The sequence below is a fragment of the Equus caballus genome, chromosome 1 (assembly GCF_041296265.1).
Source record: "Equus caballus isolate H_3958 breed thoroughbred chromosome 1, TB-T2T, whole genome shotgun sequence".
Taxonomy (NCBI): domain Eukaryota; kingdom Metazoa; phylum Chordata; class Mammalia; order Perissodactyla; family Equidae; genus Equus; species Equus caballus.
In genome coordinates, this window is record NC_091684.1 from 140,097,124 (window position 1) to 140,116,211 (window position 19,088).

The window sequence follows — 19,088 nt, forward strand, 5'->3', positions numbered from 1 at the left end:
CTTTATCCAGTGTTATCCTAGAATCTTAAAGTTGGTATGGACCTTAGAGATTATCTTGTCTATCCTGCCTCACTCCCAATTTACAGATGAGATTACCAAGGTTGGAAGTGAAAGGTCACATGGGGCGTCTGTGACAGAGCCAGGCCCTATCCCAGGTCACCTTTCCATTACCTAACCTGTACTACATTAGTCCTTACAAATCCTAATAGATGCCTCTGGAAGTTTGGGGAAGTATCTGTTTTTGTTGAGTAGTCCTCATGGTCATGTGAAAGCAATTTACTTAATAGCTCCAGCCTGGGCCCCCTAACCAGACGCCCTTCCGGGAGGTGAGGGAGATCCGGTGTCCTGAGCAGAACGACGGAAGTTAAGGATGTTGTGGGTCAGGGCAGGTTTACATAAGGAAGATTGGTGACCCTGACACGGGCAGAGACGTGCAGTCTGGGGAGAGGGGCTCTGCTGGGCCTGGACATTTTCAAGTTTAAGACGGAGAGGGATTCCCAAGTCGGCCCTGAAGCCCTGACCCTGCACCCTTGGCTGGCGCTTGGAAGCAGATGTGCCCCAAGGGCTGCAGCTAGATGAGACTTTATAACTCATCCAGCTCAACTCCTCCATTTTACAGAGGAGGAAACAGAGGCCCAGAGAGGCACTTTGGCTTTATCAAGCTCACACATCCAGTTATTAAAAGGCCTGAGTTAGTCTTCCATTCCCCCTGCCCCTCCCTCCTACTCACCCAATGGAAGCTGCTAGCATTTCACAGTGCTTTGCCCTCCCCTGCCCAAAACCAGGGAAATAAATTACTCCTCTATTTTGTAAGGCTCAACAGGCGACAGGAGTAGCCCTGCCACTCGGATTTCCTGGATTGCAGAGTTGGAAGTGCTCAGGGAAGTTACCCCGCGACAAGCTCTGGGTTGTTGATTTACCTGTGTTAACAGAACTTAGGAAACGTGTGGGCTCAGTGAGCATTAGTGGGGTGATAACACCACCTTATCGTGGTGCTTATCTGCATTAGTTACACTCCATGAAACCCACCCCCAAACCCTGGGGGTGTTCAGCTAAAGTCAAGCATGAGTATTTCTGAATGTGAGTAGGCTTGGAGCTTGTAAGGGTCTGGGATGTTGTGTGCCTCTGTGTTTCCAGTGTCAGTGTCCTTGGGTATCATCAGTCAGGTTTGAGCAGCATTTGAATATGTCTCCCCCTCCCCACATCCAGGGCGGCTGTGGGGCAGGGAAAGAGCGCTGGATTTGGAGTTAGTCTGCTCTCAATTCAAATGCCTGCCTTAGCACCATTAACTGGCTGTGTGACTTTGGGCAAGTTGCTTAAGGTGTCTGAGCCTCAGAAGGACTAGTAATCCCTACTTCTCAGAATTCTACCAATGTAAGTAATATCTAATCCTTGACCGTGGGTGGCTTCTGCAGGCCCTGTGTTTCAGGGCCATGTTACTGTGAGAATACCTAAGACCCTGGCCTTGCTGCTTTCCCCCTTCTGATATTTCTTAGGAGCTTGGGTGAGAACATCTAAGGACAGGGCCTGTGGGATGGGGCAGATTTGCTCCTGGGGTGCCAGAACATCCTCCCTGACACAGTAGCAGTCAGTAAGCATCTATTGAATGAATGCATAGAGTTGACCCAGGGCGTCTGCTGTGTAACTAGGACGGATGACTGTTTCCAAAACCGAAAACCGGGACACATCCTCTGACTCATTGTCTGATGTCTGGGATGAAAACAGGGCAAAATATTTGAAACTGGGACTGTTTTTGAAAACCTAGCAGTGGGATAGTTAGGGTGGTCGCATGGGGTGGATGATGCTTCTCTGCCTGAATGTGTAAGGGGCCGCCACTGACAGCAGAGGGGCACACCCACCCAGCAGCTCATCCTGCAGGCCTGTAAGGCAGGCGCACTGCCTGTGTCCTACAGCACATGCACACCCTCCATGGAAGGCTGGAGAGTGCGGGGGTGGAGGTAGGGGGTGGGGAGGAGCTCATGGCTTGCTTTGGAGGAAGAACTGGAGCCCCCGGAATTATGGGCTGAGTAATTCAAAGTAGGGCTTTGAGAGGTTTTATTCTCCTTGGGTTGTAAAAGCCCAGCCAGGAGCTTGGGAGAGCCCCAATTACCTCCCCTGCAGCCGTGCCTTGGGCCTTTGGTCCACTGGAATCAAAGATCAGGCCATAAAGGTTTGAAGCTCACTAGTCCTATAGTGGGTCAACAGCTGGATGCAGGGGTTTTCCCAAGCTGAGTCCGGCCGCCCACAGCCCCCTATCTCTCCCCCATCCAGGCTCCCATTTGTCAGAGGTGGCTGCTGGGAGGGAGGGGAGAGTCGTGGATTTATGGCTGCTGACTTGAAAGACAAAGTTGCCTTTTGTGCTAGAATTGGGGCCAGGGGAGTGGTGAGCTGGTGGTGGAGTGGGAGGATGGGAGGGAGGAGCTGGGGTTCAGGAGCCCAAGGCAGGGGGAGAGGGGCTTGAGGAGGACGAGGAGGCAGACAAAGGGATCCAGAGGCTTCTTAGAGCAGGGTCACCAGGCAAAGGCCCCCATGAATCAATCATCCCCAGGGAAGCAGAGCTGGGCCCCTGAGCCATCGCAGTCTCCTGGGCCTGTGTGTAAGTGCCAGACATCGTCCACCAACACCCATCCAACACCCAAAACCCACACACCCTCCCCCCTCCTCCTCAGAACATAGTCTTTGGATTCAGGACCTCAATTCAACTCTCAGACTTCCCTGTGGAGGCCCAGGGAAGTGAATACAGGTCCTCTAAGCTCATACTTTCCCTCCCCCAAATGACCAGAGCCAATCAATGTGGAGGTTCTTCCCTAACACAGCCAAAGTCAGAGCAAGGTGGGGACCCAGATAATGGGGATGGGACAGAGTTTTCGGGAGGGCAAGCCAGGGCCAGAGAACCCTGACAGCAAGACCAATACCCTGCTGGGGACTGTGGGCAGGTCACCAGCCTCCCCAGGACTCCAGAGTTCTCTGCCATCACCTCCCTCCTTCCCACAGACCGTTAGAGATAGGACATTTACAGGTGCTTTGAGGAGTTTAAAGAGCATGTGAGGTGGGCCTTGGCTGGCCTCATCACCCTCCAGGGGCCACTCTGCCCCGGCCGTGCCCCACCAGTGACTCTGCCCAGTGGATCTGAGTGGCGGGCGGAGTAGCCATCGGGCGCCTGAGTTCAGCAGGTGCTTTAACTACGCCTCGGAGAGCCACATCCATCCCCCAGAATGAGCCTGGCCAATAAAGGCATGAGTTTATGGGCTTCATAAACATTTTACTAGAGAAATCAAGGCCTCAATTACCCAATGGCCTCTTCCAACTGACAGCTCCTCTACTGGGGCCTCTGTGAAGCCTCCAGGCAGAAGTGAGATGGAAGCAGCCAAGCTCTGGCTGCCCCTGCCCCCGCTCACCCCCTCACCATTCAGGCTTTGCAAATTCTGTCTGTACTCACTTTTCCAGAGGGCTTGAGGCCCTACCACTAACTCTGAGCCTTAGCCTCTCTGAGGAGAGATGGCTACCCCCTTGGAGGAGATAGCCACGCTCCCTCCCTGCACCCCCCAGCCATGCTCTTCCATCACCTCTCAGCTCCCTTTTAACTCCACATCCTACTGTTTTCCCTCAACAATAGCTAGCAAGTATTTACTATTTGCCAAGGACTGTGCTAAGCCCTTTATAAATATATCTTTTTGAATCCCTATTGTGCTACAGCTCTGGCGACAGGAGCTATTATCCTCCCTATTTTATGTGAGAAAATAGAGGTTCTGAGAAATTAAGTAACTTGCCCAAGGTCACACAGCTAATAGTGGTGGTGTTGAGTTTTGAACCCAGTTCTGTCTACTAGATTCCAGAGTACTATTTACCATTAACCTCTTCACTCGTATGTAACAAGTATTTCCCCACCAGGAGCAGAAATCTTGCCATTGACGCCTTCTTTGCCATGCGATGACAGTCCTAGGATGTGATCACATGTGGGCCTTGTCAGTGTCCTCTGAGTCCATGTGGCCAAGAGGGGAGGGATCGGCAGGGATAAGGCTAGGCTAGTGACGATGATGGAGAGGAAAGGTCAGCTCTCTGTGGGGCCGCAAGAGCGTGGAAGCAAGAGAGAGGCAGCTGGAGGTCTGATGCCTGGCCTGGGGTCTGGATCAGCGCTGTCCAATAGAATTTTCTGTGATGATGGAAGTTTCCTATTGGTGCTGTCCCATAATGGAACCAGTAGCCACTTGTAGCTGTGGAGCGCTTGAAAGGTGGCTAGTGAGTCAGAGGAACTGAATTTTTAAATTCTAATTTTCATTTAAATGACCACATGGCTAGTGGTTACCATACTGAACAGCACAGGGGTGCTCACTACAGCTGACAGGTGAAATGTGTGCAAAGGCCTCTGGTGATATGAGGCCCTGTGGGCCAGGAGCATCCCCAAGGGGCTCTGGCCACTTCTAGATGCCACACTATAAGGGGGCCTTGCCCACCCAGAGCTTGGCTAGAGGAAGGTCTCCAGGCTCGAGGGATCTGAACATCATTTCACATCACAAGTGGCTGAAGGGTTAGGGTGTTTCACCTCAGAAGGTGTTTCTCAGGGAACGGCCCAGACCTCAGGTATTTGAAGGGCTGCTGTGTAAAGAACAAGACTGTTTGTGTCTTCCAGAACACTGTCCAGTGGAGATATAATGTGAGCCACCATGGGTAATTTCAAATTTTCTAGTAGTAAAAAAGAAACAGGTGAAGTTAATTTTAATAATAAATTTTATTTTACTTAATCTATCCAAAATATTATCATTCCAACATATAATCATTATTTTAAAATTATTAAGATTTTTGCAATTTTTGGAGTGTCTTTAAAATTCAAAATATTATCATTTCAACTTGTAATCAATATTTAAAATTATTACTATTATTAATTAAAATTATAAAATTTTCCAATTTTTTATGGTGGTAAAATACATATGAAATATACTGTCTTTATCATTTTTAAGTGTACAGTTCAGTGGCATTAAGTACATTTGTATTATTGTGCAACTGTCACCACTATTCATCTCCAGAACTCTTTTCATCTTGCAAAAGTGGACTCTATTCCCATTAAACAACAACGCCCCATTTCCCCCACCCCCAGCCCTGGCAGCCACCATTCTTTCTGTCTCCGAATTTGACTACTCTAGGTACCTCATATAAGTGGAATCATACAGTGTTTGTCTTTTTGTGACTGGCTTATTTCATTTAACATAATGTTCTCGAAGTTCATCTATGTTGTAGCATGTGTCTGAATTTCCTTCCTTTTTATGGCTGAATAATATTCCATTGTATGCATATAGCACATTTTGTTTATCCATTCATCTGTCCATGGACACTTGGGTTGCTTCCACCTTTTGGCTATTGTGAATAATGCAGTTATGAACATGAGTGTACAAATATCTATTTGAGACCCTGCTTTCAATTCTTTTGGGTATATACCCAGAAGTGGAATTGCTGGATCATATGCTAATTCTATTTTTAATTTTTTGAGGGACTGCCATACTGTTTCCCACAGCAGCCATACCATTATACATTCCCACCAATATAAGTGTCAACACTTATCATCTCTTGTTTTTTGGTTTTGTTTTTGTTTTTTGATTGTAGCCATGCTAATGGGTGTGAGGTGGTATCTCATTGTGGTTTTGATTCACATTTCCCAAATGCTTAATGTCTTTTTATTTTCTACTAAGTCTTTGAAAATCAGTGTGTATTTTACACTCGCAGCCCATCTCAATTTGGACTGGCCACATTTCAAGTGCTTAATAGCTGGCTACCATATTGGAAAATGTGACTCTCAAGGGGGAAGTTGGGAGCAATGGGTAGAAGCATGTAGGATTCAGGGACATCTCTAGTGTAAGGAAAAATGTTACAATCACTCGAGCTGCCTCAGGAGGGGCTGGGCATCCGGGGTGTCCCTGGTCCTTGGCAGGGATGGATACAAGGAAGGTACTGGCCTTGATGGCCTTCGGAAGTCTGTGGTTCGAGGTTGTTCCTCTTGAATGGCTGTGTGAGTGGGGGCAGTCGGTGCCTCAGACCCCCAGTGCCGCCGGCTTCTGCAGAGGCTGTTTTGAACTCTCCATCCCAACAGGCCTACTGATCTTTTTGTCATCACACACCGGATGGGAGTCTGGCTGTAGCCAAGTGGTGGGAGGCTGGGCCTGGGGGACGCTGCCAGCTTCCTTCCCAGAACTCTGCCTTGACCCTTTGCTGCCACCCTGCGTCCCCCTGGAACCTGTCTAATCAGATCCAGGCCTGACCTCGCCAGAGGTCCTGGACCAGGAGGAAAGCCCCCTCCCCTCCCTGAGCCCCTCTAGATCTGGCTCTCAGGAGACCCCTCCCCTCGGGTGATTTATAGGGGTGTCCAGGAGCCATTTCCTGCCTGTTTCTGCTCCCTTCCAGCCCGTGGATAGCTGGGCTCTCTCTCTGCCCCTGTCTTTCCCTATGGTGGGGCTGTACCCATGGTTGGAACAGGGAGGCTGGGCGATTCCTTCTCAGATTGCTTGGGGACAAAGGTGCTTTCTTCTTCCTTTCTCCACAACTGCCCCCACAGAGGCCTTTGTCCTCCTGTCGCTGTCTCTGGTCCTCACACTGGAAGGGCCTCCCAACCACTGCCCTTTACCCTATCTGATCACCCAGCTTGAAGTGAGGGACCCAAAACTGTCCCTACCTGAATATACAGGAAGGACAGGTGTTAGCAGGAGCATAAAAGCATCGACAGCCACAGGCCACAGTACCACTTTCCTGTCCACCAGCCACAGACACAATACCACCGACAATGGCCACAAACAGTGTCTCCAGCCACAACAGTCACTTGTGTACACCATCAGCAGCCACACAGTGGCCTCCAGGATGACTTGTTCAGGGCTCAGGGCACTCAGAGATCCAGCCTTTGGCCACACATACCCATGCTTGCCCAGGGACCCTCACCCCAGAGGGACATGATGAGGGACAGCTTCCCCCTGGCTCTGTGGCCTGCTCGCACAAGCCAAGGCAAAACAGACTAGTAAACCAAACATGTCCCACCTAAGAGATGGGAGGAGGCCTAAGTGTCCCTGAGAAACTTTCTTCTCTGACTTCCTAAAGAAAAAATGCTACTACCTGTGAACTAGAAGTGCATGGAAGATTCTAAGAGACCCCAGCTAAGCTGAGCATGGAGAAGGGCCTGTTTATGAAGGTGGCAGGAGTCAGAGCTGGAAGCGCCCTGGAGAGTACCCTTTCACCCCTTCATTTATGAATGGGAGGACCAGGGCTCCAACACTGCCTGCCCAGGGGCTCATGGCAATCCCTTGGACACCTACGGGATAAGCAGGGCTGACCCAAGGGCTGGGTAGGAGTATGAGGAAGGGGAGGGAAGAAGGAGCCTCCGATGAAGGGGACCACACCCTCCTATTGCACCCACCCCCCGGGGCCACGCCTGTGTAGGCAGCTGGGCTCGGAGGGGAGGGATTGAGGAACCATCTCTGAGCTTCATTATCCTCCCTGCAACTAGCAACAGGACACCAACTCGCAGCCAGAGAGAAGAGGCAGGTCCCAGATGCGTTCCACTCTGGGGTCACCTGCCCTTGGAGAGTGAAAAACTCGCTGGAGAACTAAGGGACAGGACACCCCTGCAGAGGGCCTGGGGCATGGGACTTAATTTGGGCCTGGTAGAGCCACCACGTGGGCCTGGGCCTCAGTTTCCCCTTCATGGAATGAATGGATTGGCTTTAGTGGCTTTCAAGCACTTTTAAAGGCAAAGCTATCCTTCAAATGAAATGTTTGGCAGAACTGCCATTAAGTAAAGCTGATAGAGAGGTGCTGTGAGGTGCTGCTCTGATGGGAGGGGAATGTGGAGCCCCAGGCAGGGAGGGGGCTCAGCTGCATGCAGGGGACCCAAGGGACCCCTTGGAGTCCTGCTGTGCGCTGTGAAGAGGGTCAGACTGGCTCCTTGCCTACCGCCCCTTCCTGCCCCAGCATCACATTCAACTCCCGCTGCTGTTGGGTGTCTAGTTTTGGGGGAGGAGGAGGGGCTTAGAGGTAGAGGCTAGGCTGACTCCATCCCCAGCCCCCTGATGAGAAGCAGCCCTTTCCCTGTATCTCTCCTCAGGCCAGCTCCCAGCTCTAGGTGCCTCCAGGGAGCCCAGGATGGGGGCTAGAAACACAAAAGGATTCAGTTCCTTAATGAGGAGGCATCTGTAGTCAGCAGAGCCATTAGTCCCCACCCCAGGTCCCTGGGGGGCTTGGAGCTCCTCTCCAGCTGGAATGAGGAGGGGGCAGGCAGCTTCCCAGCTCCTGAATGGGCAAGGCCCCGGGTGCACAGACAGCTGACCCAGGAGCCTGGGTGCCCTCTCCACTCCCTGGGCCCATGTCCGGTCCTGCTTTCCTGGAGGTTGAGGCCTGGAGGCAGTAGAGGGGCCCCAGCAGTGCCTCGGCCCCCTCCCCCAAAGCCCTGGGCTGACCTGCAGGCCCTCGGCCAAACACAGCCTTTGGCCTGAGAGAGAGCAGGCTGACCTCATGGTGCTCCCTGGGGATCATCTCACCAAACCTGATTGGGGACACCAGCTGGGGCACTTGCCCCCACCTCCCACCCCGAGGGCCCTGAGGTACCCTTCGTAAGGGCTATACCTACATAGGGACATGCATGATTGATTACCTACACGGTACCAGAATCACACATCAGCCACAGGAGCTGAGGGGTACAAACCCCATTCACATCCAGCCGTGGACACTCACACCACATACACGGAGACAGCCACATCCTCCTGGCAAACACAACCCACTCACATGTGCAAGGAGGTGCTCACACCTATCAGCCACACTCCCAGGAGGCCCTGAGAGAGGAGGAGGCAGGGCAGGGGATTTTTATGCATGTTTATATTTAATGAACCACATGCAAATGAGATGGAGAACACGCCACAAAAGAGTCAGCCCCCAGAGACTCTGGGAAGAAGGGCACAAAGGCTCGGCCTTTTGGGTCTGCCCTGGAGTCCAGAACAGGCCAGAGGATGAAGGGGACCTGAGACGGGGTGTGCCCACCCACAGCAGGGAGCCAGGAGCAGGAGCCAGGACAAGCTCCAGTGTCTCTGCTGCTGTGGGGGGAGGGCTCCTTCTGGGAGGGGACGATTGTCCCAGTTGATGGAGTGCTGGAGGGGAGGGGCTGCCTGCCTGGACAGATGGCGAGCCGCCTTCCCGCACTTGAAGCAAAGTGGATTTTAATGAAATCGCAGCCCTGGTGCTGAAGCTGGCAGCCCGCGTGGGAGGGGCCCCTTCCCTGGGTTTTACAGGTTGGGGTTTGGGGATGGGTGGGAATGAGGGTGGGCAGGAACACATAACCAGCCTAAAATGGGTGGGGGGTGATGCACCACAGCCCCTCTGTGCTGGCCCCTGCAGAACAGAGTTCACGGTATTAGTTCGATCCCCAAAAGGTGGGGAGGGGGCCCCTGAATATTTATGACACATTGAAATGTAGATTGGTAGGTCTGACAGTCTTCTGAGAGGCTTGTCACCTTGGAGGGATACACCATCCTTGTGGGGTACATCGACAGGCTGCAGAAGAACTGGGGGTAGGAGGGTGATGAGAGGGGCAAAAAAAGCCACCGTGCGCTGGTACCCAGGGTCTAAAGACCGACATCCCTGCTGGGTGACACGACTTCTCCTCTCTGGGCTTCAGTTTCCTATTCTGTAAAATGTGCAACATAATACCTAGGCCTTGCATACCTTAGGGGGAGTTCATAAAAATAAATCCAAAAGCAGCTGAAAAAGCGGGGGGCAGAGCTTTCTCTGACTGGCCTTTGTGGGTCGGCAGCCCAAGATTTCCTTTTTAGAGGTTCGTCATCCAATAACTTGTCTAGACCTTTCTCAAAGTGCCCCAGCCCAGCCTGTACCACCCCTTTGGGGGAGATGTTTCCCACGGGTGGAGACAGGGTAAAGCCTGATGTGTCCCCCAAGCCGTTGCCCTGCATCTGCCAGCTCCAGGAAGACCCCTGCCCTCAGCAAGTGAGCTCCAGGACACAGGCCTGTGAGCCCCACACCCCACCTCCCCCCTGCACCTCTACAGGGTGCCTTTCTTATGTACATTCTCCTTTCTTTCTCCAGCCATGTCGGACTTCCATGTGCATCCCCAGGCTGCCGTGGGCGAGGAGGGTGGTGTGGCCCGTTTCCAGTGCCAAATCCATGGGCTTCCCAAACCCCTGATCACATGGGAAAAGAACAGAGTCCCCATTGACACTGACAATGAGAGGTGAGCCTCGCGTGGGAAAGATGGAGGGAGGGCGGAGAGGCAGGCCCAGTGTCTGAGCCTTGGAGAACGACTGCCCGCAGCCCTGGGTGCGGAAGCCGGTGCCCACAGGCACCTGAGACAGTGGTGTTTCTGCACCTGTGTTAAGGCTGAGTATCCGAGTGGCTTGTCAGGCCCAGAGTCAACCCTCTGGGATGTGTCTGTGAGAAGGACTGTGTGTGATTGTTGTCAAGGCTGGAATTGCGGGTGCATCCACTTGTGAGGGTCCCGGTGTGTGTCTGATGACGATGGTGACATCGGGGCAGTGCCTGGGTATTGGGCTGTTTATGTGATGCTCAGTGTCCCTGTGGCCTCTAGTGCCCGTAGCTATGCTAGTGGTCAACTGTGCCCCCCTCAACAGGTACACGTTGCTGCCCAAGGGCGTCCTGCAGATCACAGGACTTCGGGCTGAGGACAGCGGCGTCTTCTACTGTGTGGCCTCGAATATTGCCAGTGTCCGGGTCAGCCACGGGGCCAGGCTCACCGTGTCGGGTGAGGGTCCTTTGCCATGCTGGGTTCTTCCTGCAACCGTCCTCTTGACTTCTCCCCACCTTCAAATCAATCCCCCTTCAACCGACCCCTGGAGACTTGTCAGCCAAGTGTGTGCAGAGCACCGTCTAAGCACAAAGCTCTGTGCTCCTCGTGATGAGGGTTCAGAAGGAATCTGAAGCCCACTCTCTGGCTCAGTTCCACCTGGGGAAGCCCATCCCCGCTCATCCCGGGGGCTCTCCCACTGCTAGAGGCCCTGCAGGCCCCGGAGTGGACGGATGGGTGTAAGCGACAGCCTGGGGCCCCTGGCATCTTCTCTCTGCTCAGCGGACCTGGTTTCTGAGCTGGAGCTTGTTTCCCACCCTCTATGTCCTGGGTGATGGGTGGGGCGGGGTGGGAAGGGTCCCAGCTGAAGTGAAGAAACATGGCGTCTTCCTCCCAGGCTCGGGCTCCGGGGCCTACAAGGAGCCGACGATCCTCGTGGGGCCTGAGAACCTCACCCTGACGGTGCACCAGACCGCTGTGCTGGAGTGTGTCGCCACGGGCAACCCGCGCCCCATTGTGTCCTGGAGCCGCCTGGGTGAGCCTGGTCCCGCTGCCCCTGCCTCTCCCAGCCCTAACCCACCCCATGGGAGGGCCCGTCTCATCACCCAGCTCTGAGGAGGACTTTGAATCCTGTTTGTTCTCCCGGGGGGGTCTGTTTTCTCTGAAGCCTGGGGAGGGGCTGTTTCCCTCTCCTTGGCAGGACCCGGGAGGTCCGGCTGCCCGCTGCATTCTCCCTCCCCCTGCACAGATGGCTTAGCTCCCTGGTTACGTCGGTCCAGTCCTGGCCGTCCTGCACCAGCTCCCCCCATCCATGCTCCCCTCGCCCTCCAGAACCCCTCTGCTGCTCTCAGCACCCCTAGACTCTCTGCCCTCCCGTACCTCCCTGCGCTCTATACCCTGGCCACACTCCCCAGCTGTGCAATCCCAAACCCCTCAAAATCTCAGCCAGTTGTCAAACCCTCACTCTGGCCCCCCAGTCTCCAGCGTGGCCCCCTAAATCCGCCAGCCTAAATCCCTGGGCAGCTGAGGGAGAGAAATGAAAGGGTGCAGATGGGCCCACATTGTCTGAGCAGAAAGGTCACTGGGGGAAGGAGAGTCTGGAGGGGCTGGGGTGGGGTGGGCATTCACAAGGAGACTGCGCCACATTGTAGCAGCTGAGTGATTGGGGAAGGAGGGGGCAGCAGGCGGGATAATGGAGTAGATTTCACCACTTCAGGGACTGAATGGGGAGCTGTCTCCTTGCATTCTGACTGTGCTAATCTGATCCTGGGGTAGGGGGAGGACCCGGTCCCTGGGAGAGGCTGAGAAGAGTGGCCTCACCATTAGGAGGAGCCCATAGGCACTGCAAGGACCATCTGGTCCATCATTTCCCCAAGCGTGATCTGCAGGGGAAAAGAATGGCTTGGTGGTCTAACAAGTTTGGCAAACAGAGTCAACCAGGTCTCTTTGCTGCAGGACTTCTCAGAGCCTTTATATTAAGGGATACTATGACTGTCCTGGAATGGAATGGATATTTGACTATGGAACTTCTTTCAAGAGAGATTAACCAGGCTGGGAAATGTCCATCTAATCCAAACTCCTCGCTTTCCTGATTGAGAAACTGAGGGGAAGGGACTTGAAGGTCGCCAGTGAGTCAGTGACAATGGTAGGATTAGGAACTGGGTCTCTGTTGCTAGGCGAGAGTTTTCCGTGCTGCTTCTGCCGCCTCCACAATGGCGTGATGCTGCAGAGTCAAAGGTTGGGGCTCCCTGGAAGATTGGTAGTACTGTCAACAGTCTGGAATGTTCCTGCACTTCCCTGCTTCCTCATCTGTCTGCCTGGCCCTCCCTCATCCCCCTCCCGCTTCCTCCTCAGATGGCCGCCCCATTGGGGTGGAGGGCATCCAGGTGCTGGGCACGGGGAACCTCATCATCTCCGACGTGACCGTCCAGCACTCGGGTGTCTACGTCTGTGCGGCCAACAGGCCCGGCACCCGGGTGAGGAGAACCGCTCAGGGCCGGCTGGTGGTACAAGGTATGGACCTCCCACCCCCAGCAGAGGGAGGGAAGAGCCTCCCACACAGCCCCCTCCTCCTGCCCCATTCCTTGCCTCCTCAACATCCCTGACCAAGCCCCGTGTCCTGTGCTCACCCAGTTTCCTATCCCCGCCCGAATCCTGTCCCCTGCCCCTCCCCAGGCCCTCAGGCCAGGCCAGAGGTGGCAGCTCTCTCCTCTCTCCCCGATGCTGGTGTGTTGGGAATGGGAGGACATTCTTGGTCATCCAGCCCGTGAGTGTCCCTCCAGGTGCCACTGCCACTCCCTCGCCTCCCCCCGAGTTATTTCCACTTTCTAATCTCAGCTGGTTTCCCTGCCTGTGTCACTCACACGTGTCCCTCCCCCCACGTGCTGTTTTCATTCACACGAGTGGCACTGCCGTGCTCACACCTGCCTGTGCGCTCTCAGTGTGTTTGTCATTTCTCATGCTCACACCCCACCTCCCGCCCCACATGCAGAGCTGGCCTCCACTCCCGTGGTGTGCAGGGCCTCTGCCGCTGAGCAGGTCGTTCTGTCCATCCTTCTGCCCTGGGCTCAACTGCCCGGATGCGCTGGGCTTGGTTTCCCATTCTCAGGGGTTTCTGTGGCTGTTCCCTCCCGGGGTGGGAGAGAGGGGAATTAGGAACTTAAATGCTGTTTGTTTAGCATTCCATGTACCGTTAATCTGCCCAAATGAAAGTGATGGAGCATTTCATTTCTTGGGTGTAATGGAGTCTTGAGGCCCGGGATTGGAGGAGAGTGGAATTGAATGTAGGGGTGAGGGGGCCTGTACTGAGGGCTCATCCATCTCCCTGCCTAGGAGGTGCAGCCAAACCTATTAGCACATTTATTTATTTAACAATTTCCTGAACAGGGAGCTCAGCTTGATTGCTTTCGGATACAAATGTCAGTCTTTTAAATAGTTATTAAAATGGAGTCCTCTCTTGGGTCTGCCTCTCTGGGGTGAAGGAGGTGTGGCCTGCCACCATCTCCCGGAGCCTGGGCCTGGGTGGAGGGTGAGCCCCCATCGGAGGATTCTGCCAGAGGTGGACGTGTGTCCCCAGCAGACCTCCGGCCCCATCCCCTCTTCTCCTTTCCTCATCCCTTCGCTCACAGCTGTCTCGTCCCTCTCCAGCTGACCCTCATGACTCCTCATACTTCTCTGTGCCCCCCACCCCAGCCCCAGCAGAGTTTGTCCAGCACCCCCAGTCCATCTCCAGGCCAGCCGGGACCACAGCCATGTTCACCTGCCAAGCCCAGGGTGAGCCGCCGCCTCACGTCACGTGGTTGAAGAATGGACAGGTGCTGGGGCCAGGAGGCCACGTGAGGCTCAAGAATAACAACAGGCACGTGTGGTGTGTGCTGGGCTGAGGCCTAGGAAGAGGCGGGAAAGGGGGCCTGGAAGGAGTGGCCTGGGCAGGCCGTGCACCTCCCGCCAGGGAACAGCACGAAATTGGGAGTCTGGAGACTTGGGTTTGAGTCCTGGGTCTGCCCCTAAACTTGCTGAGAGACCTCAGACAAGTCGTTTGTCTTCTGGAGGGGCTCAGTTTCTCCATCTCTCAACTGGGGAGATCTGGCTGACCTCGAAGGATGCTCTGAGAGGAGGAGGGGATCTGAGGCTCTCCCTCCCCCTGCAGCACCCTGACCATTTCTGGAATCGGCCCTGAAGATGAGGCCATCTACCAGTGCGTGGCCGAGAACAGTGCTGGCTCCTCACAGGCCAGTGCCAGGCTGACCGTGCTGTGGGCTGAGGGGCTGCCCGGGCCCCCTCTCAATGTGCGGGCGGTCTCCGTGTCATCCACTGAGGTCCGTGTGTCCTGGAACGAGCCCCTGGTCAACACCAAGGAGATCATCGGCTATGTCCTGCACATCAGGAAGGCCACCGGTGGGTGGGGGCTGGGAGGGCAAGGCTGGCTCTGCAGCCTCTTCCCCCTCCACTGTTTCTCATCCCTGTCCATCCTGCAAGACCTGACCCAACACCTTCCATTCTTTCTCCCCCCTGCACCCTGGCTGCCCTCATTTCACCAATGCTGGTAGGACTCCTTCAGGCCCCTTACACGCCTCTGCCCTACCCCTTGCCTCCCCAGACCCCCCAGAGCTGGAGTATCAGGAAGCAGTTAGCAAGAGCACCTTTCAGCACCTGGTGAGCGACCTTGAGCCCTCCACTGCCTACAGCTTCTACATCAAGGCCTACACACCAAGGGGAGCCAGCTCAGCCTCCACCCCCACGCTGGCCAGCACCCTAGGAGAAGGTGAGGCCTGGGTGTGCAACACAAAACTGCAGATACTCGGGGTATTGGAGCAGACCCGCCATGCACACTTGTTCAGGTTGTGCACTGCACAGGGTGCCTGGCCCTGAGGCTCAGTGGGGGCTGGGTCTACCTGGAGGAAGGGGTATCCTTTTCTAATTTGTGTAAAGGTGCTGTTGGAGCGAGCAGAGGTCATGGGTCAGAGGCCAGAGAGCTGTCGGGCTCCTGGGGTTCTGGGTCACAGATGGAAGGTGGAGGGTAGAGAGAGCTGTGAGTGCTCACATCTAGGCCACCTTCTCTGCCCGCAGCCCCCGCCCCACCCCCGTTGTCTGTGCGGGTCCTCGGCAGCTCCTCCCTGCAGCTGCTGTGGGAGCCCTGGCCCCGGCTGGCCCAGCACGAGGGTGGCTTCAAGCTGTTTTACCGCCCAGCAAGCAAGGCCTCCTTCACCGGTCCCATCCTGCTGCCCGGGACCGTCTCCTCCTACAACCTCAGCCGGCTTGGTGAGGCAGGCGCAGCTGGGCTTGGGGAGCTGGGCAGGGGCGCAGAGGTCACCACTATTTCCCCACTTGGACAGAGCCACCCGGCGGGGGCTGGGACAGTGGCTGAGCCACCCTGCCTTTTCCCCAGACCCCACTGCAGTGTACGAGGTGAAGCTGCTTGCCTACAACCAGCATGGGGACGGCAACGCCACAGTCCGCTTCGTGTCCTTGAGGGGAGCCTCTGAGAGGACAGGTGAGGGTTGTGGATGAGGCGTGGAACTCCAGACTGGCTTGGGAAGGGAGGCCGGGGCTGAGGGAGGAGGGGCGCAGGGATCAGGGAAGCTAGGAGGGTGGAGTAGTGCTGCAGCCCTCAAGACCATAGGCTTAGACCTGAGTTCAAAGTTTGGCTGTGATCGCTTCTCAGCCTTTTGGCTACGATCAAGTGCAAAGTGTGGCTGTGCAACATTCTAGCTGTGTGACCTTGGGCAAGTTACATAACCTCTCTAAGCCCCAGTTTTCGCCTCTATAAAACAGGGATACTAATACCTACTTTATAGAGCTGTGGCGAGGATGAAATGGTCCGTGTAAAGTGTTATTCCCAGTATCTGATGCAATGTTAGTGCTCAATAACTGGTAAAAAGAATCAAAAGGTTTGGGGTGGGGTCCCATAGGCAAGGGCAAAGGGTATATGGACTTGGGGGTGGGAGCAGCTGAGGGAGAAGGAGCCCCCAAAGGCCGGGTGTCTGGGGGTGCTTCGGGCCAGGAGAGCCCCCGCCCCGAACCTATCCCTAACCCCCACCCCAGCCCTGAGCCCGCCATGTGACTGCCGCAAGGAGGAAGCCACCAACCAGACATCCACCACGGGCATCATCATTGGCATCCACATCGGGGTCACCTGCATCATCTTCTGTGTCCTCTTCCTTCTGTTCGGCCAAAGGGGCAGGTGGGTCCTGGGCCGGCGAGGGGCCGGGCTGGCCCGGGGTGGGAGGGGCCTGGAGAAGAAGCTGCTGCAGGGGAAGGAGAGTTTGGGGCTCCTTGCGTGTCCTTTTGTTCTTGCTCCCTCCCACATCCTTCCCCTAACTCTTGGCTCACCCCTCAGGGTCCTCTTGTGTAAGGATGTGGAAAACCAGCTCTCCCCTCAGGGCCCTCGGAGCCAGAGGGACCCTGGCATCCTGGCACTGAATGGGGCAGGACAGGCAGAGCGGGGCCGGCTGGGCCGAGACGAGAAGCGTGTGGACGTGAAGGAGCTAGAGCAGTTGTTCCCCCTGGCTGGGGCAGCGGGACAGGCAGACCCCAGACCTAACCCCAGACCCACGGTGAGTGCCCTCACCTTGAGCAAACCTCCTCCTCCACGCTCTCACCACCTCCCAGTTCTGCCCTCTCTGTACATTGGTCGCAGGCCTTGGTCATCAGCCTTTCCCAACGCACAAAACTTAGGGCTGGTGTTTCTCTCTGTGCCCCTGAATGAGGCAGGAAGGCCTGGTGACCCTAAGCCTTGAGTGGGGTTGGATCCAGAGCCTGACCCTCTGGCTGGGGGTTCCTGGGCTCTGGCCTTCACGCTGACACCTGTGTGACCAGTCCTTTCCCCAGCAGGATCCTGCAGCCCCTGGCCTGTGTGAGGAAACCCAGTTCTCCATGCTGCCGCTTCAGGGGTTCGGCCTCCTGGAGGAGATGACGTCAGAGGCCAAGGCTCCCTGTGCGGGCTCTGCGGCTGTCCCGCTACCCCAGGATGCAGGCCCCGGCCTCCCTAGTGATGGACAGGTTGCCTGGCCTTCCATGGCACCAGTTGCCCAGCCAGCTCTCTCGGGACAGTAGACAGTGTCTGGCAGGCTCCGGTGGGGGGCAACCCCCCATTCTCAGGTCAAAGGCAAGATTTCTCCTGTCACGTGGGATTTGGATGGGGGCTTCCCAGCATTTCTGTCCTGACTGCCCCTCAGGTTGTCAAGACCTAAAGTAGTCTCAGCGGGAACCCCCCCAAGGACCTGGAGGGGTCGCTGCAGGAGTCCCTGCCTTGGGCTAATGCCCCCTCACCTCTGCCTGGCACCCATGTGACTCGGAACTGAACTAATGTTTCCCTTCAAAAAAGAGAGAGAGAGAAGAGAGAGAAAGGTGAATTAGACTCCAAAAATACGCCCCTGCGGTAGCTGGGCCCTGACATGGTCATTCTCCGCCGACCTTGTTTTCTCAGGATGGATTGTTGCTGTTTTGGCTCTCAGCACCTACCTCAGCCGGAATGAATGTCCTTAGGGGCGGGGGCCGAGGCCTCAGTCCCCTACCCCTGCAGAGCCCCGAATGCACTCCTACCTCAAGCCCGTTTAGGGGCCCTCCCTCTCCCTCCCCACATTATTGTCCAGAGTTTAAAAAAAAAAAAAAAAAAGGAAAAAAAAGCACTTCCCCGTTTCCAGGTGTGAAAGAAACCGTCTACCTCAAGGCTCGCTGGCTCTCCGGGCCGTGCTGTGTCACTGGACCCTCCCTCCTGGCTCCTCCTGCCCAAAGCACCCCCCATCTCTCCCCCAGAGAGGAGGCCGGAGGCTAAATCACCAAGGGTGGGCCTCTCGGGGCCTACAAAAATAAAGATGAAATTGGTCAAAGTAAATGTGAGAAAAAGCCAAAAATGAGGAAATATAAATATATGAAATATAAATCATTGCTCCAAACTAGCTGCCTGCCAGCACACTGCCGGTCCTCTGTCCTGTCTTATTGTCTCGACTGTTCATTCCCATTTTGACCCTCTCAGCCAACTCGTCCTTGATTAGGATCCCGAGGACCCTCTCTCCGCCTGGGCCTCGGGGGGTGGGCGTCCCCCCCAGCCTGCCTCCTGTCGCTCCCAGACGCGGAGGCCCTGGAGCGGGCTGGCCCCTGGAATGTACTGTGTGAGTGACGGGTGTGTGCGTGCGTGGGGGGCGGGGGGTGGTCCCCAGCAGAGGCGCCCCTGCCCTCTGTCCCATGGGACACAGCCAGCTTGACCCACCTCCCGGACAGTGGAATGACCACTGTCAGCAGATGCGGCCGGAAGCTATTTTTATACAAGGTGTGTTTAAGGATTCATGTTCTTGTGACTTCTTGTTTCTCTTTCTGTTGTGTTGTTTTTTTGGAATACTTAGTTAAAAAGAAGAAAAAAAAAAAACCAAGGAAACAAATACTTATTTTTGGTTACACTCAGAAACATTTTTTTAAATAGCAGAAAGAATACTTTTTTTTTTTAAAGGAAAAAAAAGATGTGTATTCCTTAAGTATAAGATTAGACCACAAAGTCCCGGACCCCCAACCCTCTAGGGACCCCCACCCCAACCTTTAGTTCATTAGCTGAAGAAGGCAGACTGCGGTGTTTTCCTGGAGGACTGGAGTCGTGTCCGTGTGGACTCAGTGAAGGGCAAGTCGTTCCTTCTCCCAAATGCAGGGCCCATGCCGGGGGCCCCTCACACCTCCTGGGCAGTGCCCCTTGGTCCCCGCAGCGGCTTCTCTGCACCCCGCTTCATCCTGGAACCCCTTCTCCTGTGGGAAGGGTGGGTCTGGGGGAGGAGAAGGTGGGGGGCCACCTGGCTTGACTTGACCCGACTTTTGT

At 55.2% G+C, this 19,088-nt stretch overlaps 1 protein-coding gene across 3 annotated transcripts in view; it reads left to right on the plus strand.

Moving 5' to 3' along the window:
* Nucleotides 1-17,911, plus strand: part of IGDCC3 (immunoglobulin superfamily DCC subclass member 3) — a 40,030-nt gene extending 22,119 nt beyond the window's left edge. For 2 of the 3 annotated variants that reach the window (XM_023655273.2, XM_070234641.1), the window contains exons 3-14: nt 10,069-10,213; nt 10,611-10,741; nt 11,181-11,318; nt 12,638-12,796; nt 13,976-14,141; nt 14,433-14,680; nt 14,883-15,047; nt 15,353-15,544; nt 15,672-15,776; nt 16,328-16,466; nt 16,623-16,839; nt 17,117-17,911. In XM_023655273.2, the coding sequence (XP_023511041.1) occupies nt 10,069-10,213; nt 10,611-10,741; nt 11,181-11,318; nt 12,638-12,796; nt 13,976-14,141; nt 14,433-14,680; nt 14,883-15,047; nt 15,353-15,544; nt 15,672-15,776; nt 16,328-16,466; nt 16,623-16,839; nt 17,117-17,338 (2,027 nt within the window). In that variant the 3' untranslated portion in view covers nt 17,339-17,911. The remainder of the gene's footprint in view (nt 1-10,068; nt 10,214-10,610; nt 10,742-11,180; nt 11,319-12,637; nt 12,797-13,975; nt 14,142-14,432; nt 14,681-14,882; nt 15,048-15,352; nt 15,545-15,671; nt 15,777-16,327; nt 16,467-16,622; nt 16,840-17,116) is intronic. The other variant, XM_023655278.2, reaches the window with a different exon arrangement.
* The last annotated feature ends 1,177 nt before the right edge of the window (nt 17,912-19,088 follow it).